Genomic DNA, 27,240 nt, shown 5'->3' on the forward strand with positions numbered 1-27,240 from the left:
GGAGCTGTTTGCTGATGATTGTACAGTGTTCAACTCCATTCACAACTCTTCTGACAATGAAGCAGACCATGCCAACCTATAGCCTTAACTGGACCAGCCACATAAATACTGTGGCTACAAGAGCAGGTCAGAGGCTGGGTATTCTGTGGCGAGTGATTCACCTCCTGACTCCCCAAAGCCTTTCCACCATCTACAAGGCACAAGTCAGGAGTGTGATGGAATACTCTCCACTTGCCTGGATGAGTGCAGCTCCAACAACACTCAAGAAGCTCGACACTATCCAGGACAAAACAGCCCGCTTGATTGGCACCCCATCCACCACCCTAAACATTCACTTCCTTCACCACCGGTGCACTGTGGCTGCAGTGTGTACCATCCACAGGATGCACTGCAGCAACTCGCCAAGGCTTCTTCGACAGCACCTCCCAAACCCGCAACCTCTACCGCCTAGAAGGACAAAGGCAGCAGGCACGTGGGAACAACACCACCTGCACGTTCCCCTCCAAGTCACACACCATCCCGACTTGGAAATATATTGCCGTTCCTTCATTGTCGCTGGGTCAAAATCCTGGAACTCCCTAACAGCACAGTGGGAGAACCTTCACCACACGGACTGCAGCGGTTCAAGAAGGCGGTTCACCACCACCTTCTCAAGGGCAATTAGGGATGGGCAATAAATGCTGGCCTTGCCAGCGACGCCCACAACTCATGAACGAATTTTAAAAAAAGCAGGACTTGGATAACATCCAGGCTTGGGCTGAAAAATGGCAGGGAACATTTTGCCACGCAAGTACCAGTTAATGACCATCGCGAACAAGAGATCTCCGCTTGGTCTTCAATGGCATCACCTTCGCTGAGTCTCCCACCATCAACATATTAGAGGTAATCATTTATCAGAAGCTTAACTTGTCCTTGGTTACGAGAGGTAGGCCAGAGGCTGGGTATTCAGAGCTTCTCTGCCATCTACAAGGCTGGTCAGGAGCGTGGTGGAATACTTATTGCTCCCCTGGTTGGGTGCAGCTGCAACAACATTTGAAGCTTGACACCATCCAGGACACAGTTTATTTAGTGTCCCTGCGACCAGGCTCAATCGCCACCCCATTTGTCACCAGTGTACTGTGGCTGCTATGTTTATGTACTGCAGGATGCATTGCGGCAACGCACCAAGGTTATTGCGACAATACCTCCCTTCCCAGTGACCTCTACCTTCAACAAGGATGAGCAGCAATGTTGTGGGAACAATATTCGTTCCATGTTCCCCTTCAAGTCACCATCCTGACTTGGACATAGATCGTCGTTCCTTCAACATTACTAGGTCAATAGCATGGAATTCCCTACCAAATACCATTGTGGGAGCACCATCAGCATAAGGATTAGAGTGGTTCAGGGAGAAGGCTCGCCTTCACTTTCCTGGGGCAGCCAGGGCTGGAAAATAACTGTGGCCTTGCCAGCGTTGCCCATATCCTAAAAGCAAAAAAAAATGTCTTGTAGATATTTCAATTCTGCGGGCTAATGATCTCATAAACTGCAAGAGTAAACTCAATTGGCTAATCTAAACTCTGAGTTTGATCACATTATTCCCTGAAATTAGTTTTATAATGCATACAAAGTAGTTCTTTGTGCCAGCTTGGCTCAATAGCTGCACTTCGACCTTTGAGTCAACGTTTGTGGGTTTAAGCCCTGTTCCAAGACTTGAGTGCACAATCCAGGCTGAAACCAGCGCAGTACCGAAGGAGGGCTGCTTTCTTTGACTAGCTGTCTTTGAGATGTTAAATTGAGGCCACGTCCACCTATTCAGGTGGCATCATTTGGAATTTGTTATTCAACAACGTTACCAAAACTGTTAACTGGTGTTTTATTTCAATTTGTGTTGTGGGATGTTGCTGTGCCCAGATTGGCCACTATGTTTGCTTACGTAAGAATGATTACACTTGAAATATTTAATTGGTTGTGAAGTACTTTTGGGGCATCCTGAAAATGTGACTGGCACCAATATAAATGCAAGTTTTTCCTTTTTCTTTTCTAGAAGGTGAAATTCGCTTCCCTCTCTTTTTCCTGTGTTTATTCAGGAATGTTGAGTGTTGGAAAATAAAACACTTAACAATTCCAGGCGCAAGGGGGTAATTTTAACCTGCAAGAACAGGTGGATTGGGGATAGGTGGGAGGTTAAAGTAGCAGCTTTTTGGAGCGGGACCACATCCTGGGCTTAAACCAGGCGCATTAGGATGCGCGTGCACAAAAGAAACTTGGAAGTCCCGTCTCCACTTAAAGCCAGTGGGCCGATATTTAAAGGACCAATTTAAAGCAGTTGAAACACTTTAGGTACTTTGCGTGGATTCTGCAACAGAAATGGATTGAACTGCTCCTGAACATGTCTCCTGTGGCTTCTGCAACATGCCATTGAACCGGAGGTGAGATGCAGCCGAAGCTCATTTGGCCCTTTAAATCAGTGATTGACACATCACAATAAAAGATGAGTTATTGCAGTGGGCACTCAGTTCTCTCAGACAAACGTCTGGCTGGGAGTTTTTTGTGTTTAGACTGAGAATTCTTGCGTTCAGACAAATTTACCTACATTTTGGAGCCCCTCAAACTGACAAGATCGGGATGGGGGGCGCAATGGAGCTATTCCACAGTACATCTGAGGAGGAGGAAAATAAAGATGGAGAACCCATCGCCAGAGCAGCTGCGCACATTGTGCCAGGGATGCCCTCATCTCTAACAGGTTCTCATAATGAAATATGCAAACTGAAGACTTTGAAATACTCAGGCTGCCTGGACCAACCACACCGCCCCACCCTTGCACAAAACAGTCCTTCAACCATGCATACGCCCATTGCACACATGCCCAATGGGCTGCAGCATGTCTTGGCATTCATGATGAAGCACGTGTAAGGGTGAATTCACAAAAGGGACTCCATAATAGCCAAGACCTGGTAGTGGTGGTGATAATTAAATTAAATGTGCCATAACTCAAAAAATATATAAATTAACAACATGACAGCTTGTCATACACCCTTGTGCATACCCTTGGTGAATTACAATTGCTTAGCCTTTCTCTTTCTACCGCTTCTACATGGTGTATCCCCTTGTGGTTTCAGCAGAGGTATCGGCAGGTTGCTTAGATCCCTGTCCTGACTGCTGAGATGGCGGGCCCTCACGGGCTCCGAAACCCAGGGCAAGGACCGCTCCACCTGCACCTGCACAGAGGCAGATTCTGCCATTGGGAGAGGAGGCAGCATTGCGTGTACTGGTTGAGGCGGGGGCAACAGGTGAGACATGGGAGAACTTTGTGTGGAGGTCCCACTTCCATGTCCCCTTTAGCCATCGTCCCTCTCCCGGGCCAGCACAACATCACTCCCACCACTCTGCTGGCCAGCAGGTTGGTGAGCAGATGTACCAAGTTGTAAGGCCACGGCTAAAGTATCTGTCTGTCTGTTTAAGGCGGCAGACATCTTGGCATCCAGAGTCTGCATGGCCATTGTCACGGCCTGCATTGACTTATTTGAGAGCCGTGCTTGAAGCTCAATGGAGGCTACTATTCTTACCATCCCAAATATTCTTGCACTTATTTGTGCCACCAATCCACTAGCGATAGAGTTGGACTTCTCCATCCTCTCTGCTACTGTGGAGCGTGTGTGGGGCACTTTTTCCATTTCTTCGCAAAGTCGCTGCTGCACGACTATTGTTCTCCTTCTGAAAGATGGCCTCCGGGGTTCAGCATGTGTGTCCAGCTGAGCAGAGCTTGGAGAGGAGTGCCCCCCGATGCGGACTCGCCACAGCTACCCCTGTTACCAGTGCTTGTGCTCGATTGTGAGTGGTGAATCACCAGGTGACAACCCAACTATCTGCCTAACAGGACCCACCAAAGTGCCAGTATCAGCCCTGGTGAATGGCTGTACGTCCTGTGATGGTGCACCCTCAGAAGGAATGAGTTCCTCTGGAGAATCGCTTTCTTCCATTTCTGCTGATTTCTTGTGAAGGCCCTGGAAGACAATCGAAAACGATATTGATGATTCATCGCAGAAGTGACCATCTTTCCAGTGACTGTACTGAGGTCTGGCACGGTTACATCATTGATAAAATCAATTCTTTGTGTGTGAAAGAAATTAAAGTTCTGTCACCAGCCATCTGTGGGTTGCCAGTCTCTCCATTTCCGATGGATAGGCATGCGACAGTCCCGACTTATTTCCATGGCCGCCTCTTCCACATCTGTCACCTCCATGGTGTGGTGGGCCACCTCTGTTTCTGCTCCTCTCCCTTGCATTTTGAGCTCTCTTTTCCTATAATACAGGATGTGGGTGAATGAGCAACTGTACTCTCTTTTCCTGATCAGGTTAGGTCATTAAAACGCTCCCTGCACTGAACCCAAGACCTGGGCACCATGCTCCTGCTGCTCACCTCTTCTGCCACCTCCAGCCAAGCATTTTTGGTTGCAGAGCCAGGTTTCTTCCTGTCATCCATTGGAAACATTACCTCCCTCCTGGTTCTCACTGCAGCCAGCAGTACGTCCAGGGAGGTATCATTAAATCTCGGGGCAGCCTTTGCGTTTCAGGACTCCTTTCTCCTTCAAAATCCATTCTTGGACTGGCCCTTTAAATAGTCGGCTTTAAATTGCTTCATTCTGGTGTGCAGTAGGCCCGTTGCGCATCTTGGAGATGCGAAACCCGGAAGCAAAGATAAATGCCTGTAATTGAGTTGCGATTGTGGATTTAAACGTGCACACCTGACTTCCGGGTTCCCCACGTGCAAATCCACCCACCCGCTGAATTCCCGGCTCCCAAGTTAAAATCCAGGCCAAGGTGTCAGCACTTGGGTCAAATACAAAATGGCGAGCTAGAGTCCAGCTCTCTCAACTATACCCCAACAATGTTTTTGCCCCAACCACAGAAGAATATTTCTGTTTTCCACGTTGACCAGCCCTGTGATCCCTCTGTAATATTACTTATCCGTGCCAAGTTATATGCAGTTTTGTGTTGTTGGTCTACACTTACTACAAATTGGGTTCAGACTGTTAAAACATATTTCATGGACAGCAGGTTTTCATATCATATGCTCCACCATTCAATAAAATCATGGCTAATCTTCGACTTCGACCTCAACTCCACTTTCCAGCTCAGTTGCCATATCTCTCGATTCCCCTAGAGTCCAAAAGTCTATCTATCTCAACCCTGAATGTACTCAACGGCTCAGTATCCACAGCCCTCTGGGTTAGAGAATTCTAAAGATTTACAACCCTCTGAGTGAAGAAATTCTTCCTCACCTCAGTCTTAAATGGCTGACCCCTTATCCTGCGACTATGCTCTGTTCTAGACTCCAGCCAGGGGAAGCTACCCCTCAGAATCTTATGTTTCAATGTGATCATCACTCATTCTTCTAAACTCTAGAGAATACAGGCTTAGTCTACTCAATCTCTCCTCAAATAAGCCTATTTTACTCAATCTCTCCTCAAAGGAATTAATCTAGTGAACCATCGTTGCACCACCTCTAAGGCAAGTATATCCTTCCTTAAATAAAGAGACCAAAACTGTACACAGTACTCCAGGTGAGGTCTCACCAAAGTCCTAAACAATTGTAGTAAGACTTCCTTCCTGTTGGCCAACATGCCATATGCCTTCCTAATTGCTTGCTGTGCCTGCATTCTAATTTTTTGTGTTTCTTCTACAAGGACACCCAAATCTCTCTGAACACCAACATTTAATAGTTTCTCAAAAATTTTAAAAAATATTCTGTTTTTCTATTCTTTCTACCAAAGTGAATAACTTCACATTTCCCCACACTATACTCCATCTGCCACCTTGCCCACTCACTTAACCTGTCTATATCCCTTTGCAGACTTTGTGTCTTCCTCACAGTTTACTTTGCCACCTAGCTTTGTGTCGTCAGCAAACTTGGATACATTACACTCAGTCCCTTCATCTAAGTCGTTAGTATAGATTGCAAATAGCTGAGGCCCAAGCATCGATCCTTGCGGCACCCTGCTAGTTACAGCCTGCCAACCTGAAAATGACCCATTTATCCCCACTCTGTTTTCTGTCCATTATCCAATCCTCTATCCATGCTAATATATTACCCCAAACCCATGAGCCCTTATCTTGCGTAACAACCTTTTATCAAATGCCTTTGAAAATCCAAATATACTACATTCACTGGTTCCCCTTTATCTACTCTGCTGGTTACATCCTCAAAATAACTCTAATACATTTGTCGAACATGATTCCCCTTTCATAAAACCATGTTGACTCTACCTAATCATATTATGATGTTCGAAGTGCCCTATTACCACTTCCTTAATAATGGATTCCAGCATTTTCTCGACGACTGATATCAGGCTAACTGGCATGTAGAACCCTGTTTTTTTCTTTCCCTTCTTGAATAGCGGGGTTACATTTGCTACCTTCCAATCCACTGGGACCATTCTGGAATCTAAGGAATTTTGGACGATCACAACCAATGCATCCATTGTCTCTGCAGCCATCTCTTTTAGAACCCTAGGATGTAGGCCATCAGGTCCAGGGGATTTATTGGCTTTTAATCCCATTAGTTTCTCCAGTACTTTTTCTCTACTGATATTAATTACTTTAAATTCCTCACTCTCATTAGCCCCTTGGTTCTCCACTATTTCTAGTATGCTTTTTGTGTCTTCTACTGTGAAGACAGATACAAAATATTTGTTTAACGTCTCTGCCATTTCCATTTTCCCAATTATAATTTCTCCTGCCTCAGCCTCTAAGGGACCAATGTTTACTTTTGCTACTCTCTTCCTTTTTATATACTTGTCGAAGCTCTTACAATCTGTTTTATATTTCTTGCTAGTTTACTTTCATATTCTATTTTCTCCCTTTTTATCAATTTTCTGGTGATCCTTCGCTGGTTTCTAAAACTCTCCCAATCCTCAGGCTTACTAGTCTTTTTGGCAACATTATAGACCTCTTTTAATCTAATACTATCCTTAACTTCTTTAGTTAGCCACGGATGAATCACTTCTCCCTTGGAGTTTTTATTTCTCAATGGAATATATATTCTGACAATGTTCAAATATTTCTTTAAATGTTTGCCATTGCTTATCTACCGTCAAACCTTTTAATCTAATTTCCCAATCTACCTTGGCCAACTCGTCCCTCATACCTATATAATTGGCTTTGTTTAACATTAGGATTCTAGTTCCTGACTTAAGTACGTCACTCTCGAACTCAATTTCTATCATATTATGATCACTCTTCCCCAGGGGATCCTTTATTGTGAGATAACTAATTAACTCTGTCTCATTACACAGTACAAGATCTAAAATTGCCTGTTCCCTGGTTGGTTCCATGATGTATTGTTGTAGGAAACTGTCTCGAATGCATTCCATGAACTCGTCCTCCGCACTTTGTTCAGTCTATACGTAGATTAAAGTTCCACCATGATTATTGCAAGAGGCTAAAGGGCAGTGTTGGAACTCATTGTAGTACTCAATCCCTTTGAGACTCTCCTGAAGACATTTTCTCTTTTCTTGAGTTTCTCTAAGCTATGCATTATCTGTAGCCAAGAGGGGAAATATTTCATACCTTCATAAATGCTGTGCAATTGGCTGCTGGAACATATGTCAGAGTAGTTGAATGGAGTTGGCAAACAGAGAATCGTAACCATGAAGTTGCTCTTAGCATACTGTTGTACAACATGTTCTTTTTTACACCGCATATCAGATAATGAGTTTTGATTTTAAAATGGTTTGATTTGCGCTAGCTCATTCCGTTTGATATATAGATTATCATACTGGAATTTCAAGGTGGTGATGCAAGTTTCTGGGCAAAAGGTCCAACCAGTTTTTTGTGATGTGGGATCTGAGTTATATTGGAGAGCTTGATGGGAAATGCAGTATTGAGAATTATCCACTAACTTAACCTATTAAAGTAGGTTTACAATCAAGTATATTTTTGAGCTATCAGTGGAAAAACAGGGTAATACATTTGGACACCTTTTTTTAGTTTTGAAATGGCAAAGGCCAGCTGGAAGCGTATTTCAATACAACATTGACCCAGTGCTTTGTAAACCTGCAAAACTAATACAGTAATTTTAAGAATGATTTTGAAAAAAAAATTTGGTTTCCAGAATTCCCATAATCGTTTTTTTACCTGTTGGAGTGAACTGATTTGCTGTTAGTTAAAATTTGTGGTATTGGAATGTTTGTTTGAAAATATAGGCTCCATAAAGAAAAGGTGCTAATCATAAAACTTGCTGATTATGCACCTCTCTTTCTCTTCCACCAATAGTTTCTGGTGAAAAATAATTTGAACAGAAACTTGCCCTAAATAGCTCATGATCTGGGAAGTAAGTAGAGGGCACAGTGTTGAGGTGCAATATTGCCTCAGATCCACTAAAGGTAAAAAGACCCCTTTATATCAAGTTCAACTTCAAAATAGTTTGAAAATGTCACCAAATCTAGAAATTCATCAAAAAAGCATTGTATCTGAAAATGTAATATTGCCCTCTGGTGGCCACATTTGGATATTGCTACCTTTGTGGAAAGATACCAGTCAGGTTTTCTAGTACTTTATACCAGGTAGTTTGATTAAACTCTATGAACTGGTTTCTAACAGTGCTGTAAAAATGTTGCCTTTCCAAAGGACTTTTTTTAAAAAAAAACAGCTATTGCTGGTTATAATGCAGGTTTGAATTGTTGAAGAGGTTCGCAGTCTGTAACGTCAATCTGCGTTTCACATAATAGTTGCACTATACTGTGTCCCTTTGCTTTTCTTCTAGCCTCTGAAATTAATGCTAAGAATTTCTTGAATATTGAAAGCAACAATTTTATGGTGTGTTAACTTAATTTTATCATGACTTTTTAAAAAAAAGTCATGAATTTAATGCTTTTAACTAGGAAGAACATACGAAAAATAAGAAAGAGGAGTTTATGAACTATATCATCCACTCGTTTTATTTTGATGTAGCTGGGCCATTAATATCTCATTGGTTGAATATTTCTTGTCTGTGGATAAAGGTCATGACATCGAGCAAGTGTCAATTTTTTCTTTAGTTAAGTATTCTGTCATTTTCTTTTCCCAATTGCTTACTTTCTACTTCAGTTATTCACAAAATCATACAATTTAACCAAAACATTTTACACTTAAACTTCTACTAGATCACATTCCAGCAGGAGATACAACTTCCATGACAGTTTTTTAAAAACCCATTCTGCTGTAAACCCCTAAAAGTGAAATTTATCACAAGAGTTGCAAAAAAAAAAGCCATAAGCTTGGTATAAGCAACACTTTCTTTTTCTCTACTACTTCACATGTAAGTTGATGCATCCTCCTGGGTATCTGGTATCGAGTCCAGGTTTTCAGGGAGAGAAGATGGGGAAAGAGGTGCCAAGGTGAGGAGAGGGACTTCTTGGGAATGAACAAAGAAAGGAAGCGAGATTCTCTTGAGACATGGTGGGGGCAATGGACAAAAGGACAGACAGACAGGCATGTGCACATCCACACCCCTTTTGATATAAAAGGAAAGCTTGACAGCTCCCCTATTCAGATGCTTGGACACACATTAACACGAGAGGAGGAAAGAGAGATGGAGTGATTCCTATTTGGATGCTGGGAGTGGGCAGAGAGAGGTTGTTATGAGTGGGGCAAGGAGAAAGTGACTGCTTATTGCGAGGGGGAGAGTGGGGGGATAAAAACATGCATAGGAATAGGTGTTGGTGAGGCGGGAATGAGACAGATGTACAGCTGGCTTGATGGTGGAGGAAAGTACTATAGGTGTGCACAATTTGCCACCATATCTCTCTACAGAAGTCACTGTAGTTTGAAAATAATTCATGGATTGTGAAATGCGTTGGCAAGTCCGAAGGATGTGACAAAATAATAGAAATTACAATTATTTGTTTCTTTAAAAATAGATCCCAATTTTAATTATTGCCATGAGAATTGAAACCATTAAGGCTAAATACTGTGATGCTGAAGTGTCAAGTTGATAAATTTGCTCGCAGAATATTGTGGTTGCAAAATCAGCAGCAGCAAAACTGAGGATCTGTGAGCCTTTTGTTAGCTACCGTTTCATTTGAGACCTGCTAGTGCAATACTGTTACCCATTTTTTTCCCACCCCCACTTCCATTGGTATTTAAGGAAAATAACTATATAAAGGAATTGTGGAAAGTTTCCTAACTTTTGTTTCTAAAATTGTTCATGAGTTTCTCTTAATTTATTTCTGATTCCTGTTTCTTTTTTCCCAACACTGCCCTATGAGTTTATTATTGGGTGCAAAAAGGTGAGCCGTAGTGTCTCCCAAAAGCTCATACTATAATTCCCATCTGCTTTATTCCTCCTGCCTGATGAGAATTTTTTAAAGTGTATCATATTTGTTCTTTGAACCATTTAAAATAGCCGTGTAGAAAAGGAAGATCCCATAACAACGGGTTTTATTTTACAGCTGTTAAAATTTCAAGCATAGCCAAGTGAAAGTGCTGTAAAATTTATTTTTCCAAGCTAGTTTTAAAACTGCCTTGGTTTCATAAAATACTTAAAGGATTTAGTGGTGACTGTGTGTTTATGCACACTAGGAATAAAAGATTGCATGAACTGTGATCAAGTTTGACTGAACTCTAACTTGAAGTACAGTTGCATGCTGGTTCTTGTGTATTCACTAAAAGTGTATTGGATATAAATTTATTAAAACTGAAGGGTCTAATTTACTTTTACATAGAATTTACAGCACAGAAACAGACCATTTCGCCCAACTGGTCTGTGCCAGTGTTTATGCTGCACACGAGCCTCCTCCCACCCTACTTCATTTAACCCTGTCTGCGTATCCTTCTATTCCTTTCTCCCTCATGTACTTATCTAGCTTCCCTTAAAGGCATTTATGCTACTCTCCTCAAATACTCATGTGGTAGCATGTTCCACATTATAACCACACTCTGGGTAAAGATGTTCTCCTGAATTCTTTATTGAATTTATAAGTGACTGTCTTCTATTTATGGCCCCTAGTTTTGGGCTCCCCCACAAGTGGAAACATCTTCTCTACGTCTACCCTATCAAACCTCTTCATAATTTGAAAGACCTCTATTAGGTCACTCTTCGGCCTTTTTCTAGAGGAACGAGCCCCAGCCTGTTTAGCCTTTCCTGATAGTTGTAACCCCTCAGTTCTGTTATCATCCTTGTAAATCTTTCTTGCAAATTCTCCAGTGCCTCTACAACCTCTCTGATATGGAGACCAGAACTGTTCACAGTACTCCAAGTGTGGTCTAATCAAGGTTCTATAAGTTTAACATAACTTCCCTGATTTTCAACTCTCTTCCTCTAGAAATGAACCCCAATGCTTTGTTTGCATTTTTAATGGCCTTGTTAACTTGTTAAGCAGTGTTGCTACTTTTAATGATTTGTGAGTGTGTATCCCTAGATCCTTTTTCCCCTCGACACCATTTAGATTCTTATTTTCCAAGGAGTATGTGACCTTATTCCTCCTACCAAAATGCACCATCTCACACTTATCGATATTGAAATTCATTTGCCATTTACACACCCATTCTGCAAGTTTATTCTTGTATTTTGCGCAGCCTTCCTCAGTATTAACTATATCCCCCAATTTGTGTCATCCGCAAATTTTTAAATTGTATTTCCGATTCCCGATTAAAGTCTGGCTTTGAGATTACACTGGGATATGAGTATTGGAATGCTAATATGTTTGTCTAAAATTTCTTTCTCTGCTATTTTAAGTGGAGTTATTAATCAATTTTATTTAAAACTAGTTAACACCACCACTAAAGTAGAACAGAGGAATTTCAGATTGATGTTGGTAAGCTATAATATAATTTCAGGGCCTCAGTGTTTAATGTAGGTTCAATGGTTTGCTATAGTTTAAAGCCTAGACTTGCACCTCAGTGTTTCTAAAAGGACTTCACTTATTCTATGGTTCTCTGCCATTCACAGAATGAGTTGCAAAGTTCTGTAGTTTTAACTATGCCAATTTGATTTTTTTTATGCCCATAGGTGAATACTGAACAGTAATTCCTGTTCGAATGTCTTTTCAATATAATTAATTTTACAATGATATTGTAGCTTGTTTTGCTTCAAAGACTTATCTGGTTTCATAAACCAAGTTGTTTTAATTTAGTGCAATTGTTAACCAGATCAAAAAACAAGTGGCATATAGTGTGGTGTTCAATTTGGATTGTTCTAATGTTCAAGAGCCCACCCTTGGGGCAATCATGACTTTATTATACAGATGTAGAGATGTAATGTAAATTGGTTACAATGTAAATATATCTTGATATGAATAGAACTGTGCTGAATCATAGTCACCGCTGAATTGTTCCTTTTAAGAATATTTCCACTCAGCAAATAGTAATCTGTGTCTTTCTTTGGCTGTTTAGTTTGCACTGAGCTTTGAAACCTGGCTTTAGAAGTTAATGCAATAATGAGCAAGAAGGTATGTGGTATCGGCTTCCGAGTAAATATAACATCATAACATTTTAATTTGACTTAGTTGCATGTCTTTTGAAAATGGTGCAATTTTTGTCCCTTTTCTGAAAGTTTTGAGCATAATTCACAACTGGCTGAATTAAAATGTATTTCACTAGGCATCTAGTGTTTTTTTGCACATCACCTATGGGACCCTCAGGCAAGGGATCAGCCTGAATTGATGGGTAAAGATTTTTGTTGGTGTTAGATCCCTTCAACACCTAATGTCTTTGAGAAATTTTTCTGGGGGAGAAAAAAAATCCTCAAATCAGAATGTGTTTCTGTTTATTCTGAATGTTCATAAGGAAATATTCTTCATAGTGTTTCTAGTAATTTGATTTAAAATTATTGAAGATAAAATCTGTTCATATCCTGAGAAGCTTCTCATTGGAAAAACTTGAATTTGTTTGATACTTCTGCCTTTTATTTCAATCAGTGTGTACTGTAATACAAATTATTTGAACTGGAGCTGCTAAAATGTTGATAACCACATACCATCTGGTGAATTATTGGAATTAGATTACAATTTTGTTGTTCAATTCTGGTTGAATTGAAAACCAGCTGACAAAAATTGTGTTTAAAGTCATTCCTATTTATAGGGATGAAAACCTAGAGATAATGGGTTGGTTCTCTTATGCTGTGAACTGATGAGATTTCACGGTATACTGTTTGTTGTAATCTAATGTACATATGAAACAGAACATGTTGACTAAGATATTTAAGTTATTTGCAATTACTAATTAATCTACATTGCTACTTTGGTATTGCTTCATTGACCAATGCAGGGAAGGAAATTCAAAATATCTAAGGTTATAGTCAAAAGTACTAGTGAATAAGCATTAGACTTTCACAGTCTACACATAATGGAACCATATTGCTATAACTGAATTATTCTATTTTACACTATAGACATTATAAGAAGCGTTGCCAGGGCAGAATGCGGAAACATGTTGGTGACCTTTGCTTGCAAGCAGGCATGTTGCAAGATGCTCTTGTGCATTACCATATGGCTGTAGAACTTCTTCGATCTGTGAATGACTTTCTGTGGTTGGGAGGTGAGTTTCGGTGCATAAGGACTGAATTAATCAATGTTGTAAATTGCAAATATTCAATAATTATGCATAAAATGAGCCATTGCTACAAGTATGGTAGTAGCGGCTATAAGAAAAACTGATCCTTAAACCTGGAGGAAAAATGGCCATTGATTTTAATGTGGAATAAACTTTTTTGTTTGTTTTACAAAGGACTTTGAACTGTTTGCCAGTGGCAACACGGAAGTGATGGAGTTACATAATCATTTTTGTGAATGCTTTTACCACTGAAATGGGGAAATATGCCTGAGCTGAGAAAGTAAATGGGAGATAGCAGGCTGGAAACACCGGTATCATAAAGGCATATTCTGAAGTTGAGGAAGCTTAATGTAAATAAGGCTCAAGTTTTCATCAAAGGGTGCTAGTGGATTTGGCTGAAGAGATTGTGGATTCCTTCACTGTTACCCAATTCCAATGAACTTTGAAAGGTAACATCCCAGTGGATTGAAAAGTAGCAAATATGACCCCTCCTCCCATCCTCAACAGAAGGAGCAAGGGATGGATTCTAATTATAAACTTGTGAGCTTAATTGCAGGGAAAGTGTTTTAAGACTTGGATGAGGGATCATTTGAAGGGACAGGATCTGATTGTAAAGAACCAGCATGGGTTCAGAAGAGGCAGGTTGTTCCTGACCAACTTATTGGAGTTCTTTAGGGCGATGACAGATCTGGTAAGTAAGGGTAAGTTAGTGAATGTTATTTGCTTGGAATTCTAGAAGGTACTTGATAATGTCTAACATAACAGATTGATTAACAATATACGTTTCCATGAGCTTGGTGGCAAATTATTAAACTGGAATTGATGTCTGCCTGAAGGGTGGAAAGCAAAAGGTGGTGGTGCATGGGGCATGGGGACGTGTTAGAGTAGAAACTGGTTGCTAATGGAATCCCACGGGGCCACATTTTTTTAATAAATGAATTAAAGGATAGAATGTTGTGCACAGTTTGCAGGTGACACCAAATTGGGTGCAGTGGCCAATGAAACTAACCAACGTGTGCTAATCTAAAGGGACCTGGATGGATTAGGTCAATGGGTAGAGAGGTGGCAGATGGAATTCAACACTGATAAATATAAAGTCATGAGATTCGGTGGAATACGTGTCAAATAATAAACAAGCTTTTTTTGATAACCAGATTGCTCAGTTTTGTGTTTGTAGGTGGTCCAGAAAGCAAACAAAATGTTGAGTTGTATAACAAGGGGGTTGTGCCTTATACGTGAAAGGAGGTATTGCTGAAGTTGGTGAGGCTGCATCGGGAATATTTTGTTCAGTTTTGATCTCTATTACAGGAAAAATGTATTATTATTGGAGGGAGTCCAGTGGAGGGCTTTGAGGCTGATTCCTGAGCTAACACAGCTAAGTTATCAGGGAAGGTTCTGTACCCTGGGACTTTACTTTTGAAAGGAAAAGGATAAGGGAGGATTTGATCGAGGTTTTCAAAATTTTTATGGGTACGGAGAATTTGGACACAGGAAAGTTATACTGTCAAGCATGGCAATTGCAGATGGTACAGTTTGAAGTTGAAGGTATCAGAGAAAATTAAGAAATTTAGGCAACACTTTTTAAAAAGAAGTTGATAGAATTGTGGAACATAATATCATCAAGGGTAGTGGAGCAGAAAACCATGGTAGGTTTTTAAATAAGGACTGGATAATTTCCTGTTAGGCCTATATAACTTGGACTGTTAGCCTCAGCGCATCTACTGCTGAAACCCTCATCCATATCTTTGTTACCTCTACACTTGACTATTCCAATGCTCTCCTGGCCGGTCTCCCATCTCCCATCTTCCACCTTCCATAAATTTGAGCGCATGCAAAACTCTGCTGCCCATATCCTAACTCGCACCAAGTCCCATTCTCCCATTAACCCTGTGCTTGCTAACCTATATTGGCGCCCGTTATGGGAACTCCATAATTTTAAAATTCTCATCCTTGTCTTCAAATTCCTCCAAGGCCTTGTCCATCCCTACCTCTGTCACCTCCTCCAGCCCGACAACCCTCCGAGATCTCTCCACGTTCCTCCAATTCTTGCCTCTTGCACATCCCTGATTTTGGTGGCTCCACCATTGGCAGCCGTGCCTTCAGCTGCCTAGGCCCTAAGCTCTGGAATCTCCTCCCTAAACCTCTCCGCCTCTCTACCTTCTTCTCCTTTTAAGACGCTCCTTAAAACCTACCTCTTTGACCAAGCTCTTAGTCACCTGTCCTACTATCTCCTTATGTGGCTCAGTGTCAAATTTGGTTTGATAATCGCTCCTGTGAAGCGCCTTGGGACATTTTACTACGTTAAAGGCGCTATATAAATGCAAGTTGTTATTGTGTAGTTTGAGAATCGTGTCAATGAACCTAATAGGAAGTTTCTAAGGGTAGGCCAGATGGAGCAATAATCTCCTGCCCAAAAGATTGTTATGTATGTTGCTATGAGTTAGTTTTACCTATGAAAATCGTGGAAGACTAGGCCATATAATCTACTGATATGTAGCTCTAGTTTTGACGTTTGACTCTTCACCAAGGCTTGGATACAAGCTCATGGTTGACAAACTGAAAATTGGCATGTCTATTCAACAGATGGGGAATAAGTTTCACATTTTGGATATTTATATCAAAAGTATAATGTATTCACTAGGGGAGTGTTACAAGAACAGGGTTTTTTGGGGAGGGCTGGGGAGCTCCCAATGCTTGCATGTTACATTTTCTTTATGAAAACATGACTATGGAAAACAATTTTTTAGATTCTGCCAATGTAGTTTAGAATATTTATGATTTTATTTGTGTGTGCATTTGATTGTTGTTGTTTTTCAAGAAAGACTTTGGTCCCAAATTTCTGTGGGCCGAGCAGTGTACTCCTGGTTAAGTCACTTGGTAGTGCGGCGGTGGGGGCAGAAAATCAACAAGGATCAGGATACGCCAGGTCAAGGGCGAGGCTGTCAATTTGTCCATTGGTCTGTTTGGGGCAGAACTTCAGTCTGCCCTAAACAAGGCCTCTAATGTCAGGAGGTGGGGCCAGGGGAGGAAATTCCCATGCTGAGAATTTCTTTGGCCCTAGCCTTCCTACCACAGAGTGCCCTTGACACTGGGATAAAGGCATGCTAGGTGGTGGAATTGGAGCTTGGACCTCTACTTAAAAACTACTGCTCTGTCTGAGAGATTGGCCTCTTTTTAAAATGTCACTGGCCAGCCACTAGTTCAGAAGCCAGCAACATTGGAATGTTTATCTTGCATGCATGTGGCACCAGCTCCTGCAATAGTGGCTAACCAGCGCCGATATTCTCTTTGCCCGCTCCCCCTCCCCAGCATGCACCCGCGATTCTCACAAGTTGGTGCAGGTGCCTGCCATTGCTGCTAATGAGACACGCTCTCCCTGACCCTTGATACTCCGGGGTCATGAGCGGCGGTCACCAGTGTCTGCTCCTCTACGCTTCCACTGGCAGCATAGACCCATGGGAATTCTGGGCCCTTATATCTCATACAATGCGTGTGAAGCTAAATTCACATTTCAAAATATCCTTTTTTTTAGTGAACCAAATTTGCTATATGTTCTACAGTATTCTCCATCTGCTGTATTATGTCGATAGTTAGTTGTTTATAGTGCTTAATATCCTTAGTGCTGGAGGTAAATGGCATCAAGATGCATCGTTCCATGTTTGTTTTGTTGTGTATTCTTAAACTCAAAGGCTTCTTTTGTTTTATTCAGCTGCACTGGAGGGTTTGTGCTCATCTTCTGTTATCTACCATTATCCAAGTGGCACTGGGTCAAAACCCGCTATTCGCAGAGTGCATAGCGTGTGTTTACCATCTGAGGCTGGCAAGCGACATCGACATGGTAAGTAAGCAGTATTTTGGTGTGCATGCGTCCGTCCGTGCGTCCGTGCGTGCGTGCGTCCGTCCGTCCAAATGGAGAGGAAGCCTGATCGCTGTTTCTTTCTGGAAATTAATTGATAGTGTAATTTATGATGGGCATGTGATGCTGGCAATCTTTTTATACGGAAAGCACATGCAGGGATATTGACCAGTTCCAATCCATTCCATTTCTTTTATACTGTCAATTAGGAGTGAAAACTATATTGTCAATTGTAAAGTCTTAGTAAAGAAATTAAGCAGAATGGGAATGGTTGTCCTCTTGTTTTTGTATGTAATTTTGGTTCCCTATAGTGAAAACCACTAAAATGAGACAGAACAGAAACATATATCTATTATACTTGAACTTTATTATAACAAAAAGTATTATGTTTGATAAATGTACATATTTCATACAGTATAGTTTGTGCTATAACAGGTGCACATTAACTTGTAGTTGGATGTGCTACAAAGACTGAGTGCTTGAAATTGGCAATGTGGAATATAAAAATTTTATGAGAATTTTGGCTTCTTAATCCACACTCAGATACTATCCTAGGAAAGCAATTATACACTAATGCAGGATCAACACAAATTTTGAAAGAAATTTTATTTAAAATTGTGAACAATAATTTCTCTTAAGAAATGCAGAAAATGGTACATTAATGGAATACTCAAGGAAAGCCTTGAAGAATTCGATTTGTGGACCTTCACTCGTATCATAAGTTCCTAGGGTTTCTTGATGGTTCAGTAAGTTTAGCCATTGAGTAACTGAGCTGTTCAGATCCAGGCTTCTGATACGTAGCCCGTTCTGAGTTATCTCATCTGTGTGACGGTGGTGTTTCAGTTGCTACAATTAGACCCTAACCCCAGAGTTAGAAAGGAGACAATCGGCCAGGGTTCCTGCTGCTGATAGCGATCCAGTAAATTCTCTCAGAAGTACATAGATATAGTTTGAGGATACAATAATGCTGAGTTGTAATGACATCTTCAATGGCCAGACAATATTCACATTAGAAAAATAACTACTTGGAGGAGGTATTTGAGGGTTTTTGGTGTCCATGGAAGTGGAGTCTTAGCAGCTTGAGTAGAACAGAGTTAGTGAAGGGAGAAAACTGGTGAGAGAATGGGGCAAAAAACTGTTTAGAAAATGAGAAATTAAGTGTCAACATTTTCACAGTTCATTTTTAACCCTTCTGTGGCAGTTTACACTTGGGATGTTTGTGGCCATTACTCAGTTCTGCGGTCATTTTCGTAATGCTAAGGTGTGCCAAAATGACTTGTAATGATGTGGGACATGGGAGTGCAGGACACAAAGTGCAGCGCTCCCTGACATCTATGATGAGCTGAGTTCAAGTAAAAATTGTTAAGCATCCCATTGTGTATTTCTTGTCACGTTCCATAAGTTTCAAAAGGATTGATCCATTGAAGGGGTGTATACTCTCGTTTTACTCAATGCCAGTCTCTGTTAAATCTGTCCCCCTCGTGTTTTCCTGTTGTTTTGCCCTACTCCGAATGTACCATGCATCAGTGCCCATCTGAAAGACCGGATAGGGAATGATGCTTCAATGCTTTTGCCCATGCCAGTGTTTAGAAAACTTGCAGGAGGTGTGTTTGATGATTCATCTTCCATGGTTTTTTATACCCCTCCCTTCAGATGGTTTGTGCCTCATCTCTGCTCTGTGTCCTCTCCTGATCAACTGAGAATGGCACAGGATGGTTGTAACCTTCTGCAATAGAATTGTAATCCTTGAGTTGCAAAGGAAGCTGCTTTCTTTGGAATTTACCAGACCATGGCCCAATTGTGAGTCCTCTGTGGAAAGAAGCACAGAATTATCCCCAGAAATTTTCTTAGACTTCACAAAGCCTACATCAGCCCAATCTTTGAAGATGGCAGTCCAGCCTGGTGCACACATGTTAAAAGTCACCATACAATCCAGAACTGAGCAATAAAGGTATCATGTCACCTCCCACACATTACCTGCACAGCATCTATAAGAGTCCAAACCAAGGAAGAGACTCTTGCAGAAGTACCTGTACGTGGCATTATTGTCCAACATCGTTGCTGCTGATATAGGAAGAGGACCAGAACCTGTCCCAGTACAATGCAGAACCTTCTGTGGACCTGCAGCAGTTGGCAGAACTTAACACTGTCTATGATTGAATGTTACGACGCAGACGTCAGTGGAGTGGTCAGAATTGACTGTTAATAGTTCCTCAATATTGGATATAAAAAGAATATGAAAAGGTGATAAAACTTGAGCCATCTTTAGCAAGCTCCCAGTGTTGCTAGCCAAGTATCCATTTTCTTCTATCAATATTGATATCAGTTGCAGTACTGCAACATGCTCATTGTGTACAAAGCTTTGAACCTTGAAATTTTGGTTTAGTTGTAGAAGTTTTTTTTTGCTGCTGTGGGTTACACCAAATCCCCTTGAACCCAGATTTACTTGTGCAGTTCTTCTGGTTAGGGGAAAAGTGAAATTATGAAGAATGAAATGCCTCAGCAAAATATTTGGGTAGCGATGAAATCATACTGGCTTACAAAAAGCATCGTGGGTTAGGGACAGATTGTTTAAAACTCAACTTTTTAATCTATTTTTTCCCCCCATTATTCATCTTCTTTAGATGAACAGATCAGTTGAATGGATTCTGCATAGATTTTCTTGACACAAATTGCTCCCTCCCAAGTTTATTTTAACTGAGGGCCAAGATTATGTTTTTTTTAAGTCAACATTTTATAATGGAAAAAGTTTATCCTAGGTTGCTGAGGGAAGTTAGGGTGGAAATTGCAGAGGCGCTGGCCATAAACTTCCAGTTCTCCTTACATATGGGAGTGATGCCAGAGGACTGGAGAATTGCAAATGTTACACCTTTGTTCAAAAAAAGGTGCAAGGATAAACCCGGCAACAACAGTTCAGTCAGTTTAACCTCTGTTGTGGGGAAGCTTTTAGAAACAATAATCCGGGACAAAATTGATAGTCACTTGGGCAAGTGTGGATTAATGAAGGAAAGCCAGCATGGATTTGTTAAAGGCAAATAGAGTTTAACTAACCTGAGTTTTTTGATGAGGTAACAGGGCTGATGAGGGCAATGCGGTTGATGTGTATATGGACTTACAAATGCATTTTGATAAAATGCCACATCATAGTTCTGTTAGCAAAATTGAAGCCCATGGAATAAAAGGAGCAGCACGGATACAAAATTGGCTAAGTAACAGGAAACAGAGTAGTGGTGAACGGTTGTTTTTGGACTGGAGGAAGGTATACAGTGGTGTTCTCCAGGGGCCAGTTCTAGGACCATTGCTTTTCTTGATATTTATAAATTGAGGCATAGAGTACAAAAGCAAGGAAGTTATGTTGAACCTTTTATAAAACACTCGTTCGGCCACAACTGGAGTATGATGTGCAATTCTGGGCACCGCACTTTAGGAAGAATGTGAAGGCCTTAGAGAGGGTGCAGAAAAGATTTAGTAGAATGGTTCCAGGGATGAGGGACTTCAGTTATGTGGATAGATTGGAGAAGCTGGGGTTGATCTCTTTAGAGCAGAGAAGGTTAAGAGGAGATTTGATAGAGGTGTTCAATATCATGAAGGGTTTAGATAAAGTAAGTGAAGAGAAACCGTTCCTATTGGTGGAAGGGTCAAGAACAAATTCAAGGTGATTGGCAAAAGAACCAAAGGCGACCTGAGAAAAATGTATTTTACGCAGCGAGTATTTATGATCTGGAATGCGCTGCCTGAAAGGGTGGTGGAAGCAGATTCAGTGGTGTCTTTCAAAAAGAAATTGTATAAATACTTGAAGGGAAAAAATTTGCAGGGCTATGGGGAAAGAGTGGGGGAATGGGTCTAACTGGATTACTCTTACAAAGAGCAGACACTGGCTCGATGGGCCTAATGGCCTCCTTCTGTGCTATAACCATTCTATAATACTATGATTTTTATAATGGGGTGGGGGGAAAGGGAGTAAGCCTATCTGCCTGTCAGTGTAGTTGCAGATCTCCCACCGATATGGTGTGAATCACCCAGGTCCGCCTGTCATTTTTATTTCTGTATAACAATTTTTCCATTTTTACAGTTTGCTCGGCCATCAATTTTTGCCGTTTGTGTGCAGGTACAATTTGTAAATTTTAATGCTTTCGGCCGTTGCCTTTTGCTTGGCCTCCCTCTCTCATACTGGGCCGCAGCCCCCCACCCCCATGCTCCTTCAACATCTGGCTGGGGCTTGCTGCCTCTTGTATGTTGGTCTCAGCGTGCCCGTCTTGATCCCTGCTCACCTGTTGCCTTGCTGTTCCACTGTTAGGCTGCTGTTTTGCCAATCACCTGCTGAGCAGCCCCTAAGTCTTTTCAGTGATCTTATCCAATGAATGGACTGTTCTTTTATTTGAAGAATTTCTGCAAGGTGAATTATCTTATTTACCCTTTGTAAGGGAAAAAAATAAGCCAAATGTCTTGAAGATTTCCTTTATCCCTTGTTTTGATTGTGAGATAGCCTTACTTGTCTTAAGTTTTTTTTAACTGAATTTGTGCTTACGGAGAGGATATTGGGTTCTGATGAAAAGTCATCACTCTGAAACGTTAACCCTACCTTCCCCTCTCCACAGGTGCTGCCTGATCTGAGTGTTTCCAGTATTTTCTGTTTATTTAAGATCTCCAGCATCTGCAGTATTATGCTTTTTGGGGAGTGAAACTGTCTTCCACTTGGGCATCCACCAAGCATTTGCAGGATATGGAGCTGATTAAACTTGCCTTTACTCTGAGCCAATAACCTCAACTTCAGAAGAAAATTCCCTATTTTTCAACTTGCTACAACAGCCATTGTTTTGGCTTTTGAGTGAGAGTACCAATTTATGAGCTACATAGTTTGTGCAATGGAATCTTGTCCGCCAGGAGCTGACTTCAGACAGTCCACATTTTACATATGGTCCTAATGTTGGTAGAGGTGATTTTCATTCAGTCACTTATGCCAGAGAGAATGGGACACTGTACCACTTGGCCTTCCTCTGAGGTTTATCTTTTAAGTCCTGCGTAGCTTTTTATATAAGTGTATATGTTGCATTATGCTACATTTGGATAAAAGTCTCAAGAGACTGGAAAATGGTCAAAAACTGTGAGATAGTTTTACAATTTAATTGAAGCCTTGCTGCATTTAGTTTTAAAAAGTTGGCAATTCTGTACTCCAAGAAGAGGAATTTGTTTGATTTTTGAATATGCTCAGCTGTGTATAATTAGGGGTGACGGAGGAGTGGGGGGAGAAACATTGCATAGATTATTGTAAGTGGATAGTGTATATTCAGGAATACTGAGGTTACCTTCTGGTACATTGTATAGATTAAATGACAGTACTGATTTTTTTTTCTTTAAATGAGGGTGCAAAGAGAGTGAAAGCTAATTCTTTGTTCCCATTTCTAGGGGCACAGGAAGTTCTCATTGATCCAGGTACTGTACTTCTCTGCTTTATTAATTAAATCTAAATGCTGCGACAGTATAAGATCTTATTTGTATGCTTTTGTTCTTGCTAACAGTGTGTATGACGTTTGCTTATAAATAAGACATCGTTTGCATGAAGAGATCAAGATGCTGAACTGTTGCAATCTCAAATCAGCAAACATCATTAGATCAGAAACTTTGTAAATACTTAAAGTTATACTGTATGCTTGATTGTTGTGCCTGTCAGCATCTATGATCTCTTATACTGTTAAAATGTTTTATTGATTTGGAATAATTTGATAACATGCAGTGGGATCCTGTTGTGCAGGATTGTCAACAAAGGTTTCTTGGGTTGTTCTCTTTTACAACCATATATAATGATCTAAAGCCAGCAAAACCACAAGGGAAGATTTTTACGGCTCTTAAAGAGGGCTTTGTTATCCCAACACACAATATCCTATATCCAGGACTTGAAGTGCTTGCATGGTATATCTCAGTAGTTTCTCTTCAGCAACTTTCATTTTTGCAAATGAACACATTTGAGAAGTATTTTGACTTTGGGTTAGCTAGTTGATGAGGACAAGAATCGGTAATTTTGAAATCTTGAGACAATGGTTTAATGTGTGTAGCTAGTAGGAAAGAGTTTTTTTCCCTTTTTGAATAAGATTGCATAGCCCAAATTAATTGTGACACGTGAAGTCTGCAAAATTTAAAAAAAACATCTGGAAAAAGATAAACATGACTCGCGCCACCAAGCACTTGAAGTCCTCATCGTGTTGTGTGGCACTCCCACCATGCTAAATGAGATAGATTCAGAACAGATCTAGCAGCTCAAAACTGGGCATCTATGAGGCGCTGTGGGCTATCAGCAGCAGCAGAATTGTATTCCACTACAATCTGTAACCTCATGGCCTGGCATATCCCTCACTCCACCATTATCAACAAGCCAGGGGATCAACCCCTGTTCAATGAGGAATGTAGAAGAGCATGCCAGGAGCAGCACCAGGCGTACCTGGTGAAACTACAACACAGGACTACATGCATGCTAAACAGCGGAAGCAACATGCTATAGACACAGCGAAGCGATTCCACAACCAACAGATCAGATCAAAGCTCTGCAGTCATGTCACATCCAGTTGTGAAATGGTGGTGGTCAATTAAACAATAACGGGAGGAGGAGGCGGCTCCGTGAGCACCCCCATCCTCAATGATGACTGATCCCAGCACGTGAGTGCAAGAGACAAGGCTGAAGCGTTTGTAACCATCTTCAGCCAGAAGTGCCGAGTGGATGATCCATCTCTGCCTCCTTCTGAGATTCCCACCCTCACAGAAGCTAGTCTTCAGCCAATTCGATTCACTCCACGTGATATCAAGAAACGGCTGAGTGCACTGGATACAACAAAGGCTACGGGCCCTGACAACATCCTGGCTGTAGTGCTGAAGACTTGTGGTCCAGAACTAGCCGTGCCTCTAACCAAACAGTTCCAGCACAACTACAACACTGGCATTTACCCAACAAAGTGGAAAATTGCCCAGGTATGTCCTGTCCACATAAAGCAGGAAAAATCCAATCTGGCCCATCAGTCTACTCTCAATCATCAGCAAAGTGATGGAAGGTGTCGACAGTGCTATCAAGTGGCACTTACTCACCAATAACCTGCTCACCGATGCTCAGTTTGGGTTCCGCCAGGACCATTCAGCTCCAGACCTCATTATAGCCTTGGTCCAAACATGGACAAAAAAGCTGAATTCCAGAGGTGAGGTGAGAGTGACTGCCCTTGACATCAAGGCAGCATTTGACCGAGTGTGGCACCAAGCAGCCCTAGTAAAATTGAAGTCAATAGGAATCAGGGGGGAAACTTTCCAGTGGCTGGAGTCATACCTAGCACAAAGGAAGATGGTAGTGGTTGTTGGAGGCCAATCATCTCAGCTCCAGGACATTGCTGCAGGAGTTCCTCAGGGCAGTGTCCTAGGCCCAACCATCTTCAACTGCCTCATCAATGACCTTCCCTCCATCATAAGGTCAGAAATGGGGATGTTTGCTGAAGATTGCACAGTATTCAGTTCCATCTGCAACCCCTCAGATAATGAAGCAGTCTGTGCTTGGGCTGATAGGTGCAAGTAACATTCGCTCCAGACAAGTGCCAGGCAATGACCATCTTCAACAAGAGAGTGTCTAAGCACCTCCCCATGACACTCAACGGCATTACAGTCACCGAATCCGCCACCATCAACATCTTGGGGGTCACCATTGACCAGAAACTGGACCAGCCACATAAATACTGTGGCTACAAGAGCAGGTCAGGGGCTGGGAATTCTGCAGCGAGCGATTCACCACCTGACTCCCCATCTACAAGGCACACATCATGAGTGTGATGGAATACTGTCCACTTGCCTGGATGAGTGCAGCTCCAACAACACTCAAGAAGCTCGACACCATCCAGGACAAAGCAACCCGCTTGATTGGCACCCCATCCACCACCCGAAACATTCACTCCCTCCACCACCAGCACTCCGTAGCTGCAGTGTATACCATTTACAAGATGCACTGCAGCAACTCACCAAGGCTTCTTCGACAGCACCTCCCAAACCCGCAATCTCTACCACCTAGAAGGACAAGGGCAGCAGGCCCATGGGAACACCACCAAATTCCCCTCCAAATCACACAGCATCCTGACTTGTAAACATATCACTGTTCGTTCATTGTCACTGGGTCAAAATCCTGGAATTCCCTACCTAGCAGCACTGTGGGAACACCTTCACCACACAGACTGCAGCGGTTCAAGAAGGCGGCTCACCACCACCTTCTCAAGGACAATTAGGGATGGGCAATAAATGCTTGCCTTGCCAGCGACGCCCACATCCTATGAATGAATTAAAAAAAAAAGAATAACTGCTATTGTTCTCTCCTTTCCCAAAAGGGAAGGCAATCTAAATAGAGGGGTGACTGAATCAGACCTGCTTCAGAGGCCTCCTGAGATGAGTATACCTAGAAAATACAGCATTTTGAACAGCAAATTGCATTATTAATCCAGTTTTTCAGCTTGACCAGGCAACAAGGAGTCCAAATGTTTGTATGCTAGCAGATGAGTAAACTGCTTTGCATCAGATACCCATATAGGGGATCAGAATACTCACTAATTAAATATTATGCATCACTCAGCTTGTTTTTTTATATTAAAATACACATGCACATAAAGTTGGCTGTTCAGCTGTCTGACCCAGCTCTACAGGAATGTTATTAGAGGCTAAGGAATTTTTCCATCTAGCCCTGATCTTAGTCGTGCTTATTTCAGGATTCACACCAATAGAAAAATGGTTATAATGTGGCACAATTCGAAAAGCCTTTCTCACTGACTCCAGTAATTTTTGTTTACTACTTTTGTGTTCTCTTCGTCTCCTTCCAAAAAAAAGCAACAGGAGGGAATGGAGAAAATCAATTCCATTACTCTCCAAAAGGTTGCAAGGGGTTGTTCTAATGCATGAGACACTGATCCTAATAACCAGTGGGTGAAGACAACATTTTGGCAGTTAACTCAAGTGGGTTTCCACTTGGAGGTAGACTTGATCTTGTATAAGTGGGAGGATTGTATAGGTCGGAGGCTGTGGCATGAAAGATGGAGCCATCACAGCAAATGTGATTGAGAAACTGATGGGAATCTTTATTGAAAGTATGGTGGGGGGGAGCATACTCCAGGTAGTTGTGGGAGTAGGTGGTCTTGTAAAGTCTGTGGATAGCCTAGAATGTTAGTGTCCAGGAAGGGACGAGTCAGAAATGGACCATGTGAAGGAGAGGCATATGTGAAAATTGGAAGCATAGTTAATAAAAGTCTGCAAGATTAGAACAAGAATAGGAAACAGCACGATCAATTACTGATCTACAAGAAGAGGTGAGGGAGGGGCATTGGATTGGCACAGTGTTTCACGTCTGCAAAAAGATGGGCATAGCTGAGATTCATACAGGTTCCCCTAGCAACACCTTTGATCTAGAGGAAGTAAGTGCAGTTAAGCAAAAAAATGTTCAGGGTGAGAACAAGTTCAGCTAGGTGGAAGAGTGGCCTGGGGATGGGGACTGGTTGGGCACCCATTCAAGAAAGAAATGGAGGCCTGAAGCCTGTCCTGATGAGGAATGGAGGTGTAGAAGGATTGTGCATCCATGGAAAAATGATTGGGGCTGTTTGAGAACCTGAAATTGTCAAAGCAGCTAAGGGCATCGGAGGAATCATGGATGTAGTTAAGTATTGGACAAAGGGAGAGAGAATAGAGTCAAGACAAGAAGAGTTCAATTTGCTGGTATAAGAGTAAACCGAAATAATGGTTTTCTGGGCCAGTCGTGTTTATACAGCTGAGACACCAGGTTAAAAAGGGGAACATAGGAACAAGGTCAGAGGGTATGGTGAATTTAGAAGGAAAGATATGATCAAAAGAAAGTGGAAGAGCACAAGGATC

At 41.6% G+C, this 27,240-nt stretch overlaps 1 protein-coding gene across 1 annotated transcript in view; it reads left to right on the forward strand.

The window, feature by feature from the left end:
* trappc9 (trafficking protein particle complex subunit 9) overlaps positions 1–27,240 on the forward strand; it is an 838,299-nt gene that overhangs the window by 27,112 nt on the left and 783,947 nt on the right. Inside the window, exons 3-5 of the mRNA XM_067979750.1 lie at positions 13,351–13,496; positions 17,221–17,349; positions 22,774–22,800. Coding sequence (XP_067835851.1) covers positions 13,351–13,496; positions 17,221–17,349; positions 22,774–22,800 — 302 coding nt within the window. The remainder of the gene's footprint in view (positions 1–13,350; positions 13,497–17,220; positions 17,350–22,773; positions 22,801–27,240) is intronic.

This window comes from Heptranchias perlo, chromosome 3 (genome assembly GCF_035084215.1).
Source record: "Heptranchias perlo isolate sHepPer1 chromosome 3, sHepPer1.hap1, whole genome shotgun sequence".
In the NCBI taxonomy this organism is placed as follows: Eukaryota; Metazoa; Chordata; class Chondrichthyes; order Hexanchiformes; family Hexanchidae; genus Heptranchias; species Heptranchias perlo.